Here is a 13,770-nt window from a genome sequence, read left to right on the forward strand (position 1 = left end):
AAACTTTCTCTTTCGGATAAGATTTTAACCAAAAAATCAGCGGTGTGGAAATTAATACCACATTTGACCATTTGGTCATTGAAAACTAGATCGATTTAACATTTGCACAAAACTGAAGATGTGCGCAATAATATATATATATATATATATATATATATATATATATATATATCCCTTATATTTGGATTCATAAACCCGAAAAAAGATTATAAGTTTTTCTTGCAAATAATTTTGGAATATGGGGGTTTCTTAAATTCCATGGTCGGCATTTGAAAAATTGCAAGACAATAATTTTCCACTGTCCTCCGCCTTCCCTTATCTAATTTTGTAATGAATGATTTGTGATAAGAATGTTAAAGAGAGTTAAAACTTCACTTGCATATTCACTCAAAATTATTATTTGGAGGAAAAAGGTAGGGTCATTAGAGTCAACCCCTCATTATTCACTTGTAATTTCCTCCAAGTGTGCTCACTCTGTTAGTTAAACTACTCCTTTCATCATCGTTAAATGGAGAGGTTTGTATGATAATTGCTGCCTACCCTACGTTTTGGCTTAAAAGGCACGAAGAAGCGTAACTGCTTGGTTCTATACACAAATTGCCCCGGGACCCGTTACACATGAAAGAGACTAGAAGACGGATTTATACTATTTGATATAAAAATTAATAAATAAAATATTTATTATAATATGAATATGGACTCTAATACCAGAGCAAAAGAAAAAATATCATATTCAATTAATTGAGATGAAGCCTCAAATTTAAACTAATTATTTTGTATTTGCAAGGGCTTTTAGATCAAGTGGTTAGGAGCATTAGGGTCAGTTTGGCATTATTGTGCTGTGAAAATAATTTTTTTAAATTTGCTGCATGAGAAATCAACTTTGAATGAAAGCAATTTGGCGTTTGGCAAACTTATAGTTAAAGTGATGTTAGTACAAAAATCAGTTTCTGAGTGTTTAGTAAATTTTTATGTAAAAGTGTTGAGTGACGTGTATAATGACTAAAAAGGACATGACGTTAAAATGGTTTTTATTTATTTATTTAACTATTTGGTAAAATAAAAAGCACTTTCACTTCTGATCTTTATACAATTCTTTTGTTTATGTTTCCTAACCATCACAGCTTCAAAATTATTTCAATCATGAAATAAGTAAAGTACCATATTGAAAGTTAATATTTGGAAGTTAAACCCAACATATTCCATTCATAATTAATATAATGTCAATAATATGACCATAACAAAAATTAAACTAATTATAAACACATAATCATATACAATTTCTCCATGAATACACTTATTAAACTTGCGGTTATATTATTTCTCAATGCCTCCATTTTTTATTCTTCTTGACCATGTTCTTGTTGTGCATAACCTTTGTCCCAATCTCTTTATCTTGGATGTCACTTAGACAATCTCCACTTCCATCTTGCCACAACCAAAACATCTATAAAGATATAAGCACAATCATATCAATGCTATGCTATGTAATTGTGACTGACTTCCAAACCAACTTATTACCTATGTCAATTAGCCTCAACAGAGCAATTCATGCTAGTTTATACATTTCCAAGGCTAAATATAAAAATCCCATATCTATACAAATATCAGCCATTTTCTTAAATGATTCACCTAATATAATTAGTTGCAGAGGCAGGCTAAAGTCTGAAAGAGACACTGGCTACAGAGAGAGAGAGATGAACAGCAAAATTCAGAACTCAAGGAGTTTTTTCTTTGCTTTCTCGATTAAGAGCATCCACAATCATGTTCTCTATTTTTTAATTAAATTTTAGCTAAAAATATATATAAGTTATTTTAGGAGCTCTCTATAAAATTTAAACTCCAATCATGTTTTCTAATTTAAGGAGTCATAAATACTATAACTCTTTTTTAATTGATTCATCTCTATTAAAAAAAATAATATAAAAAGTAGTAAGGATTAATTAAAGGTTTGAAATACTCATTAAATAAAAGAGCATTAAATTATAGGGAGCCACTAGGAGTCCCTTCTCTCTCCTCAGATTTAGGAGCTCGTAGAAGTCTTCTTATTTTAGGAGGTAAATAGAAAGCATAGTTGGAGTTGTATTTTTCCAATTCCTCCCTAAATTTTTTCTAAGGAGGTGGTTTAGATAGCCTATTGTGAATGCTCTAACAACAACAAATAGAAGCAGAAATTCATCCCAACAAAAAGATGCATTTAACACACAACCATATTAATTTATTTTTATACCAGAGATATTAGGAAAAAGTTAATTAATTTTTATGCATCCAAGATCCTACGTTTCCCATCTCCCAATATCTCTTATATAAAAATTAATTAATTTATTTATATTTATATTAAATGGCAGTATGATGAATATGATGGTCTCACCATTGAAAGCCAATGTAGACCGTTCTCTGATGGGACCAGATACTTGCTAAGTCAATTTGTACTAAAGATGGGATTGACAAAATGAACCATGAACCCATGATGAAAGTAAAGAAGTTAACACGTAGCACAAAAAAAATAAATATATTTTCTGTGATAGAAAAATAAAGAACAATAATATAGGAATTAACACCAAGTAAACGATATTATTTGTTATTAACAATGAGAAATAGATAGACACATAGCGTGCTAAAAGGAAACCAGATGGCGCACTCATATGACAAACACACATAAACACTCAACAATTATAACATTGTTGAGATCAAACATCACTCACCGCAGATAAGTAAAGACACATTGGATAACTATAAAATATAGTATTTATTTGTAGATTTAGATGAGATGGTGGTGCTTCTTTCCATGAGACTCTTCCTCTTCTTTCTTTGTCTCTTTCTTCTCATGATGCTCATGGAAGGCAAACCCACCAGACCCAACTGCAGCTGCTGCAGCAATCTCCTCCTCTATCTTGTGCCTGTGGGCATGCTCTGGGTCTTTCTTTTCCTTGTGCTTCTCATGCTGCACATTAGATCATGATCATTATTAAATTCAATAAGAGTTAATTAATTAGGGTCTTTTCTGGGACAGATCTTAATTACATTAGTCTCATAAAAGACCTGGAAGTTAACAAACATTTGGTGGCCTCACATAACATAATCCTTACATACAACCGTTGTATACAATGATCTGCTTACGAGGCATAATAATTAGTTATTGAGAGATGCCTTGAAAATGTAAGAATTTCTGGTTGTGATCCTTGACTTTTAAGAACGATCACACTGCACAAGTACTAAATTTACAAATAATAAATAACTATAGCTAAGATCATGAATAAAATTACAAGATTGATATATAAAAGGTGGTTTCATACCAGGGCAAAAACACCACCAGCAGCAACCCCGGCCTCGCCTAGGTGCTCAAGATGCTTGTGGTGCTTCTCCTCCTTCTTGTAGTCAATTTTAGATTCATGAGTGGCAGTGACGCCATAGCCACCAACGCCGCTGGGACGTCCTTCATCAAGGTAACCAGACTGAGGGTAGTCTGAGATTTCAATGGGTCTGTCTTCATCCTTCTTGTGGTGGAAGAGGCCACGGTGGTGCCCTTCTTCTGACATGGCGGGTAATTTCGGGAATTATATGGAAAATGGGATGATGGAAAGCAAGATTATTATGAGAAGAAGAGGTTTTGTGATGGTGTGAGGCAGTTCGGTGCATGGTGGTGGGTATTTATAGGGCTTTTTAGCGGTCCAAAACAATTAGCTGTCATTGAGTTTAGCCCTTGCATTTTTTATTTTAGATGCGGATTCTTTGATATATATATATTTTTTTTGTCGATTTTACCCTCTGAGGTAAATAAGAAAAACACATTGAAAATATAAATTTAATGCATTATTTCCTTTTAATTGAAGTCCAGAATTAAAATTTTGAATTTTTTCCTTTATAATATTCCTAATATATGGATAAAATACAATTTAATCAATAAAAAGTAAAGACCCACATATTATACCAATCGATTAGACAAGCACCCACATGTACAATAAATTATGTACCAAACATACAGGTAAATAGTGTTATTATTAGCAACGAAAAATACTTCGTGATAAATCATGTTACCTATAAGTTAGGAATATAAATTAGAAGACTACCTATAAGTCATATACAAAAATATACAAAATAAAATTGTATGTTCCCTATAAATAAAATAAAAAAGATACATAAAATACTATTATATATTGTCGAAAATATGAAACAACATACAACATTGAAACAAACAATGATTTTAAAAATGAAATAATAAAAAGATTACATAAAAAATATATATATGAAAAAAGGAATGTAATTCTATGTGGCACAAAAGTCAAAGAACTTGGATCAAAGTCACCAAATCTAAGAATTAAACTCAACTCCTAATAGGAATTTGGATCTATATCAACTTTATTCTAGTATTTATAAGTGTGTTGGTGCCCAACTTCTTTTCCTTGGCTCTTCACTCTCTCCTGTCACATGCTCAAATATAACCTTAGGTTAAAAATGGTTTTATTTTTTTAAGGGGAAAACTTTATCAATGTCACGTCTACAATTTCTCATCATAAAACAAACATTTAAGAGAAATCACATCTGAAAATTTTCAAAATTGTCACGTGTGTTGTACATGCCACATATTCTAACTTAGGAATTTTGAAAAATCAAAATAACATCTCTCTTAAAATTTTCTTTAGTGACAAATTGAAATTAATATATAAGTACAAATGACATTTCTAAAATTTTCCCCTAATAGTAAATATCGTAAAGTTGGACACTCTTGCTTTTGCCATGTGCCATACCTTGGTGAACGATTAGGATTTGTTGTCCTCTCTCTCTAAATCGAATGTAAAATGATAGGTAGATACCCATCTAAAGTGGGGTAATTTTTTTTAATTTTTCATATAAATGGAATTCATTCATTGAACCGAAATATGGTATATAGAACGATACGATACAGTGGCTTCGTTAAAACCTTCATAGGGAACAAATCTCAGAGTAGAAAAGAGTACCACACATGTCATGGACTAACAAGAGAATATGATACAGTCACGTTGGACTAGTAAAAAAGCGAAGTAAAACATCACCATCCTGGCGATCGATCGGTTTCCGGCCAAGACTCCTCTTTCTTCTTCCTTTCGCTGCAACTCCTTGGTTCTTCTTTGCATCCAATTGTGAGCTAACTCTAACATGAATTGCTTTGGTTTAGTTCAGAATGAAGCCTGCAATAGTATAATACTTGGAATGTTATGGAGATTCCTTCGGGTTCTCTATCTTTTGTTGTTTGTAATAATAATAATTATTATTATTACTATTATTATTAACAAGTTACTAACTATACTGTACAGGTAATCCCTAGGCCTGGCCAATTGGAACTATAACTCCTGGAAGGAGAATTCTAGAGTGGTTCAATAATCAAAGTGTGGGAGATTTCTTAATTGTGGAGCTACCTCCGGATTCTTGTAGCACCTTCTTGGGGATTGTAGTATGTGCTGTCTTTGAAGAAGATCACCCAAGTCTGGCTGATGACCTTTCTGAAATTGATTATTTTGTAATTGAGTGTCGCTCCGGAGAAGAACTTCTTGCGGTTACTTATTTACCAAGAGGCTATGTTGTGGCAGATCACCTTTGGGTATCTTATGTATCTGGTAAGACTTGGAAGAGGGAATACAGTTAGATGAAGATTTTATTCGAAACTAGGGACCACAGACAGAAGAAGATATTGCTCGGGTGTAAAGAAGGGTGGGTTGCGTTTGGTGCATGGGCAAGGAGTGAAAGAACTCGACCAAATCATGATGAACCAATCATATTCAGCAGAACAAGGTCAACAACGTGACGAGGACAATGGAGGTCCAAGTGGAAGTGGTAGTTCTCACCAAAAATCTCTCTGCTGCAAAAGCTATGCTCTTTCCAAAGGAGCAGATGATGTTGGTGGTGAAGTTCGCCACAGAAAAAAAGTTAAAAAGATCGATGTGATGGGGCTGACCTATGATTCCCCACTTTCAAAGCCCACATCCGCTGCATTTCAATATGAGTTGCTTCTTTTGCTGATTCTACTTTATATTTTTTTGGGATTTGACGCACTATTGTTTGTTCGACTGCTTGTTCTTCATTCTATTGGCCTTATTGTGTTTTGTTTTAGGAGCAAATCTGAATTTTTGTCAGGTGGAAGTGGTTTCTAACAAAACTTGTAAAGATTTTCTCCCTCTTTTGAATAACTGCGGTTTTTATGAAATCTTTCAACAGCAACAAATGGGGGTGCCACTTCGATTTCCTTCTTAGGCTTTGCAGCGCCCTCCTATTCTAAATTTTTGCTAACTTTGTTGAGAACTCCACTGTTATTGAGTCCACTGTTATATATTAAATTTATAAGAAAAAGAAACAGAGGAATAAACATAGTAAACTTTAAAAATAGGAAGAAAAAAGGAAATAGTCTTTGTTGAGTAATCTGAATTATAGGCATAACTGCTTTCCTTGTTCTTATATGCATAGATTCTAAGAAAGAACATTTCTGATCAACTCATGTAGTATTCATAATCATAAGTACATAACAAGACTGCTGTTGAAGCCAGCAAATTATTCACTGTAGCCAACTCAAATTTGGGGTCTTGATGCAGCATTTTTTATCAACTCGAGCGGATCAAAAGTAGTTGTGTGCTTATTGGCCAGGTTCGTGTGAAATTTGCTCCTCAAGATCTACAAGCTCATTAGACCTGCCTTTGTTATAATGGTTTGGTTCTTATACACAACTTATTTGAGTATTTGAACTGCTCTGCTCTGGTCTGTGCAAGAGGGAATAAGCCAAGATGAATTGCTTTGTCGGAACTCCTCCCTTGTCTGCTTCACTTCATCTCTTTGATAGTTTGTGCAATCTATTTCAATTATGTTACCTTCTCTTTTTTAGCATAAATCAGTTTCAAATTATGCAACTGAATGGAATTTTGAGAGGTTCATTAACATCACAATATGTCCAAAAAGAGAGAAGCCGAAGCAAACCAACTACTGGCTCCAGCTAAGGCAGACCAACAATCACAAACTTGTCATAATTTCTTTGATCATGGTTGGAAGATCAATCGATTAATTAATTGTTAAAGTCTTAATTGCCCACTAATTTTGTAATAACGCATGCACAAGTGATATTAATAATTTTGATTGAGAAGCCTCTTCACCACCCATCTCTTTTTGTAACACTAAATTCCTCTTGCTCTGGCCTCTATATATAAACCCTTGGATCCTCCCTTCCTCACACATCACATCGATCTCTCAATCATCCACAAATTAAGGGATCAAAGTCAAAATGGCTGCTTCCAACCTCTTCCTTCTCACTTTTCTAGCTTTGTGGACCATGCCACTCTTCATATCCATGACCACTAGTGCTCGCTCTTTGAACTATGATCCGATTGGATCGAACCAGAACCCGAACTTCGAAGCTAGGTTGAATTTGGATGAAGAATCTTCCAACTGCTGGGACTCTTTGTTTCAGCTTCACGCATGTTCTGGTGAGGTTGTCATGTTTTTCCTGAATGGTGAGACTTACTTAGGGCATGGCTGTTGCGAAGCCATTCGAACCATTGAACATCAGTGTTGGCCTGCCTTGCTTGGCACACTAGGATTTACAACTGAGGAGACGGATGTACTCAAGGGTTATTGTGATGAAGCCGATCATATTCAATCCCCTCCGACGAGACCACCATCACCACCCGCAGCTGATAAACCTATTAATTGACAAAACAGTTGTTCATCATTTGGAGAAGTTGGTTGCTCGAGAATTTGCTTTTTGCATTTTGTTTTGTTTCAGGGTAAGATTCATGTATGCATGTCTTGCCATTTTAATAAATAATAATTAGTAAGGTTTTGTTGGCCTTGCTATATTCAATTCTAGCCTCTATAATTCGAGAATGAGTGTGTTGTATGTCTTCATTAGCTTTTAATTGGCCGTTATGTCATCACTTATAATTTGTGATGCTGTTGGTGTTAAAAAAACGACACATGCAATGTGAACGTAGTTCTGAAAAGGATGGATGGAGGCCAAAACAATATAATTAAGAACAACATTCATAAAATTTAAAATAAAAATAAAAATGGAATCTGTGATACATTTGCGTATTAAGGGATGCAATGGATGCCTAAAGTCTTAGTCTAAAATATTTGCTTGCATAGGACGAGACCCTTAATTATAAGCAAAGCCTCTTTGACTCTGTCATCTGCACAAATGCCTTTACAACTTTTAATTTTTTCTAATTACATTTTTCGTTTATTTTCTCATTGTAAACGAAAGTTTTTATTTATTTATCTCTTTATTGATGAGTTGTAGACGGATCATAAGTAAACATTGTGGAGAAAGGGAAAATCCTTGATGCCTTAACCAAATTTCGGGATTATTATTTGATCCATTGTTCTCTTTTACTCCATATATATTGTGATGAAAAGATCAAGTAATTGTCTTGATATTTCCTTCAATTAAATCTAACCCCAATTTTACCAAGAAACCGACCATTCAAATAATTAGCCTGACGTGGGGAGCCCCGATAATTTGTCTCTGAGCAGAACTTCCTCTTCATTGAAAAGCAAAAGAAATTACTCATTGACCCAAGAAGACTTGGACTCCCATTGAAGACCAGAGAAACCGTGTGCTTACTGTAACTACACGGTTTCAACCTTTTCTCCCTCCCTCTCTCTCTCTCTCTCCCTCTCTCTCTCTCTCTCTGCTGGCCACTACTTATATCTCCTCTTTTCTGAGGCTGTTAGCTTTGGTTGTTCTTGTTGATTACTTGGATGATCTTGAGAAGTATTTTTTGTGAGTTTTGGCTGGCTTGCTTCATCTACATTTCCATATCTGCTTTGTTCAGGTAACATTAATTAAGCTAAAGCATATGCAGTTTCTAGTTCACTGCTGTAGTGACGAGGCTTTTCAATGCCAACACAGTTTGTTTTACACATTGAAATTTGTATTTTTGTTTCTCTCTGCGGTAATATCTTTTGTTAACATGGACCATACGAAATCTTTTTCATTTTTCAAGCCATTTATCATCATCTTTGTATTTATTCCATTGAGTGTTTGGATTTTTTGAATCTTTAATTGAGTAGTGTTTGCAGGAGCAGCAGATTGCCAATGGAATTGAGCACCCAAACAGCCTCTGCCTTTCCTCCTTCAGCTGCTCAATGGAACAACGCACTATTACAAAAAGTGACTAGAAAAAAACGACGGTTTAATGGAAAATCGTCGTTGTGTTTGAAAAGACGACGGTTTTATAAAACCGCCGTATAATATTAACTTAAACACCTAAAAAATGGAAAATCCAATGGTTGTTTTGATAACACGATGGTTGAAAGAAGGGTGCCGTCGTCTTTCAAATTAGTTGATTTTAATAGCACGGCGGTTGAAAGAAGTCACCGTCGTCTTTCCAAGACGCTCTAATAAAAATTTCGCTAGTGAATTCGCGGCCATTCGCGAACCTCTCTAGTTTGAATCTTTTCAGTCTCTGTATTAAAGCTCCTGATAATTGTGAAGCTCCAAACCCTGGCCTCCTTCCTTTCGAAATTCGCGGCCCTTCGTGCTCTTTGTGGATCTCGTTGAACCTGTCCTTCAACACCGGCTTCGCCACCTTCCCATTCACTATCTGCCCCTCTTGGCTCCAACACCACAACAGCCGACTCCACCGCTCAGATCTGACGACCTCTTCCTCCACCATGTGCCCCGTAAATGAGTTGATCTCCTTCGTCTCTCTCTTTCTAAAAAAACCCCAAAGTTCTTCTCTCTGCTCTCGAACTCTCAAAAAGAAAAAATCCCAAAAATCACACAAAGTTCGGCTCTCTCTGCTCTCGACCTCTGAGTCATGATTGTCTCCTACGACTGGCTCTCACTCGTCTCTGATCTTGAACTTTCTCTCCCATCTTGCAAAACCTCAAGGGTTTGGGATTTGACATTGAGCAGTTCTGTCAGAGGTAAATTTGGCCACTACTTCGTACAGAGATTTGATGAGCAACGAGTGACGAATCTCACAAGGTATCTGTGTTTTCAAAGAAATATGAGTATGACTATCTGTGTTGGCTCAGGTCTAATGGAGGGAAATTTGTTTTGCGAATTGAAGATACGGATTTGGAGAGGTCTGCTAAGGAATCTGAAGAGATTGTTCTAATCGATTTCTCTTGGCTTGGTCTGTGTTCTCTGTCATGACTCTCTCTTTTTCTCTCTCGCAGATCTGCTGCTCCACTCTCCAGCTTCTATAAGTTCCTCCTCCTCCTCCTTCTAATTTAATTTTTTATTTTGAGCCAAAGGAAATTATCAAGTCTTAGAATACCAAAATGAGTGTAAATTTCAACTTTTTTTCTGATTTCCACCATCTATATTATTGTTTGGTTACTTTGATTTTGAATGTGTGATTTTTTGAGCAGTTGATGGAATCGAAGGCTAAACCCAGGCTACTCTTGAAGCCTCGTAGAGAACCATGTATTCTATTCTCACACTTCTCGATTTTCTTATTTTAATTTGGGGATTTAGCTTTCTGTATGAGATTTTATTTTATTTTTTTCATAATTTTTTCAAGGTACCCATTTGTAACTGGTACATCTGTGTTAGTGATAATTACATTGATGTTGCTTTATTGTTTGTGAGCTCACTCTTTGGCTCATATGCCTCACCACATGTATCAACAATGTGTATGTCCTAGGATACTCTGGAAATTTCATACTTCCTCAAGGTTGGATAGGCAGTGTAATCCAGTAGCCTACTCGGGTATTCATAACCAGAAATCTTAAGTTTTTGATAATTTGGCCACTGTTTTTCCTGCTGGAGATATTTTGTGCTTCAAAGAGGAAGGGGCATGGAGAATGTAGGGAGATTTAACTATCTGAATGAAAGTGGGGATTTGGCAAAGAAGGGAGACTGTGTGTTGGATTTGTTCTATGGAAGTGGGGATTTGGAGAGATAAGCTAGCGGCCTAGAACTAGAACCTCTCTATTTTAGTTACTGTTCAATTAATTAGCAATTAATTAGTAATATGGTCTGCCTTGAAAAGAAGTATATTCTCATTTCCCGTTCTTGTATATATGTTTCTCTCTCACAATTTGGTTTAATTGTATTTTAATTAGCCTGCAATTGCTTTATAAAGTATACATCTTTGTGCAATGCCAGACTTGGGACATTACAAATTCCATATTGAAATTTTAGATTTCAATAATTAGAGCTAGTTGCGATTGTATTGTGATTTCAATAATTAGAGCTAGTTGCGATTGTATTGTGATTTGTACATCTGCTAATGTTTTTTGGCCTCTGGGATTACAGGGAAGAATATGGATTACAAGAGCGGCAAGGACACGATCTTCAGTTTGGAAAGTTAATGATAATCAGCCAGGTTGACTTCTTTCTTTCCAATCTAGTTTTTGGCAGCAACCATCGATTTAAGAGCTAGCTATAGCTTTCTCTTTGTCAAAGTGATTTTTGATGTTCATCTTTTAATTTTCCTTTTATTTATCAGAGAAAGGTCTTTCTTTATTCATTGATCTTGTTTAGTGCAGTTCTTCCACTACCCAAGTAATTATTCTAGGCTTTGTTTGTTATACGTTTTTAATTTTTTCTTCAGTTTCTCTCTAAACTTATATGGTTTAATTTGTTTTTTCGTTTTGGATGGGCATCTGCAGTGCCCTGGCGCAGACATTGAAGGTCCAGCAGAAGTTCGCATTGAATGGGGAACATTTGTGAGCATGTAGTTCCTCCATTTATAAGTATAGGTTAATACTATGTATATGGTATTTTGTATGGATATAGTAGGAATCAAGATTGGTAAACTATGTAATTACTATTGAATATTCAAGTTTTATGAAAGAAACAATTTTTGAGTATATGTATGTATGGTGTGGGTTATAGCGGATTTGGACTTGAATTTATTGCTCAAAAAGCATTGTGGTTGTTTTTCTAGTTAAAACCGTTCTATAGAACCATTGGGAAAATAAAAAAAAAACTAAAATGTAAAATCACTAAGTCAGTTTTACAGATAATACATGATAGTTTTTTGTGAAAAAACCGTCATCTTTATAGTTGATAGACGACAGTTGTTTATCACACCGTCGTCTTTAGACATAATAGACGACGGTTCTTTTAAAACAACAGACGTCTTTAGACATAATAGACGACGGTTCTTTTCAAACAACCGACGTCTTTACCCATAAATGACGATTTTTTAACAAAACTGTCGTCTTTACATCGAATAACGACGGTTTTACTAAAAACCGTCATCTCTACAGATAAACAACGACGATGGAAAGCCGTCGTAATTTGATACTCCAAAAGATGGCGGTCGATTTAACGATGGCTTTCAAAGCATCACAACGACTGTGAATTCCGTCGTCTATTTCGTTTTTTTGTAGTAGTGACGATGTGTTTTTGAGTTTCAGGTACTACAAGGAAAAACCCATTTGGCGACTAAATATATTTGGTCGCCTAAGTATGTTTTTTGGTCGCTAATTAATAGTGCCGATGAAACTTTCGTCACAATCGACTCGTCGTAGAAGGCTCGTCGTAGATACTTGAAACAACGACCAAAAACTATTTTGGTTTCTGATTCACATAAGCAACCAATAATTCTCGTCGCCCATTATTCCTCACAATTTCGTCATTGATCCCTTGCCTCATTGGCGCGCAAAGTTTGCAAAATGGCCCGAAAATCCAAGGGATTGGCGACCAAATAAACATTTGGTTGCAGTTTACCTTTGGCGTCCTGTAGTTTTGGTCTCAAACATTTGGTCGCAATTTACCTTTGGTGTCCTGTAGTTTTGGTCTCAAAAAATGTAAACTTTGATCGCTAAAGGTATATATGAACCTTGATTTATTGGCAACCAAACCAAAATTTGGTCTTGGTTTATATTTAATGTCAATATTTTTGGTCGAAGAAAATCTGTCTACTTTCAAGTTTTTGTCACAAATACTGAATTATTTGGTGGCCAAGGATGTTGATTTTGAGGTTTTATTTTTAAAACTAAAAAATATATTTTATTAAATATTAATAATATGGTTTTTTTCCTTTTTCTATAACTAAATTAATATAGTTTTGAAATTTATTTTTTGTCAAAACTGCGGAATTTATTGAATTGAAGAATCAAAGTTTACATCTCTTGCTAAAACATTAGAGAGCCATACTGAGCAGAATGAATCCCATCTACATGTACCCCCAACTCTAGAAAAATATGCAGCAACCTTATGTGCTGCTTTATTGCATGTTCGCAGGGTATATCTAAGGTCTACCCACTGAAATTGAGGAGCCAAGACCTGAATATCAAAGAGGATGCCTTCGATGTCTGCGACTCCCTTACACTTACCTCGAATCAGTCGTATAATCTCTTTAGAATCAGATTCCACCGCTATCTGTCTGAACCCCAGCTGAAGACACGCACCCAAAGATTCCCGAATGGCCTCCGCTTTGGCCGCTAGTGCCTTTCCACAGCAGGGTAATCTTGTGCCACCAGCTCGCGGAAGCTTACCACAGTCATTGCGAAGAACCCAGCCTGTCCCGCCGCGTTTAGTATGCGCCACCCACGCCCCATTATAGTCTACTTTAATCATCCCATGGGAAGGCTAATGTCATAACAGTCGTGGCACAAAAAGTATTTCTGGCGGCCTTGGGAGCTGAGAGACCAGCGGTTTAACCTTTAATTGAGCATCTCGGTATTCATTTACCTGCAGTATCAAACATCCAACCAGTTCTGTGGGATCTAAAGGCTTGTTGTCGAAAACCTCAACATTTCACCCTTTTCAAAGTCTCCATAGACCAAACGCTAGTAATTGAAAATCTCCTCCTTCCTCATACACTGCTCAAACTTCTTGAGGAA

The 13,770-nt window shown here is 35.6% G+C and overlaps 2 protein-coding genes, 1 long non-coding RNA gene and 1 pseudogene across 7 annotated transcripts; 2 read left to right on the forward strand and 2 right to left on the reverse strand.

The window, feature by feature from the left end:
- Positions 1-2,554: 2,554 nt before the first annotated feature.
- LOC103330950 (uncharacterized) lies at positions 2,555-3,620 on the reverse strand. Its single transcript, XM_008233553.3, has 2 exons — positions 3,297-3,620; positions 2,555-2,944 (listed from the first exon to the last, which is right to left on the reverse strand). Exons 1-2 carry the CDS (start codon positions 3,537-3,539, stop codon positions 2,762-2,764), a joined length of 426 nt encoding a protein of 141 aa, XP_008231775.2. The 5' UTR covers positions 3,540-3,620; the 3' UTR covers positions 2,555-2,761.
- Positions 3,621-7,243: 3,623 nt separating this feature from the next.
- On the forward strand, positions 7,244-7,672 carry LOC103331072 (egg cell-secreted protein 1.1 pseudogene; annotated as a pseudogene).
- Positions 7,673-8,705: 1,033 nt separating this feature from the next.
- On the forward strand, positions 8,706-11,787 carry LOC148920727 (uncharacterized). 5 transcript variants are annotated; one of them, XR_016123213.1, is made up of 5 exons: positions 8,706-8,795; positions 9,043-10,396; positions 11,231-11,300; positions 11,424-11,479; positions 11,587-11,787. It is a non-coding gene; the product is annotated as an uncharacterized LOC148920727 (long non-coding RNA). The 5 variants fall into 5 exon arrangements; XR_016123210.1 differs by having other exon boundaries at positions 11,231-11,479; XR_016123211.1 differs by having other exon boundaries at positions 11,424-11,787.
- A 1,237-nt stretch (positions 11,788-13,024) lies between these two features.
- Positions 13,025-13,504, reverse strand: LOC148920728 (uncharacterized). The gene has a single exon (XM_089046962.1). The coding sequence runs from the start codon at positions 13,502-13,504 to the stop codon at positions 13,025-13,027; it is 480 nt and encodes a 159-aa protein (XP_088903088.1).
- Between the last annotated feature and the right edge of the window lie 266 nt (positions 13,505-13,770).

This window comes from Prunus mume, linkage group LG1 (genome assembly GCF_029339155.1).
Source record: "Prunus mume cultivar Tortuosa linkage group LG1, ASM2933915v1, whole genome shotgun sequence".
NCBI classification, from domain to species: Eukaryota; Viridiplantae; Streptophyta; class Magnoliopsida; order Rosales; family Rosaceae; genus Prunus; species Prunus mume.

What these genes read in the sequence shown, in the direction of transcription:
- LOC103330950 (XM_008233553.3), bottom strand. Translation starts at nt 3,539, where the DNA reads ATGTCAGAAGAAGGGCACCACCGTGGCCTCTTCCACCACAAGAAGGAT. An exon ending in CTGGTGGTGTTTTTGCCCTG is followed by an intron (nt 2,945 to 3,296) that starts GTATGAAACCAC and finishes TCTAATGTGCAG; the next exon opens with CATGAGAAGCACAAGGAAAA.
- LOC148920728 (XM_089046962.1), bottom strand. Translation starts at nt 13,504, where the DNA reads ATGATTAAAGTAGACTATAATGGGGCGTGGGTGGCGCATACTAAACGC.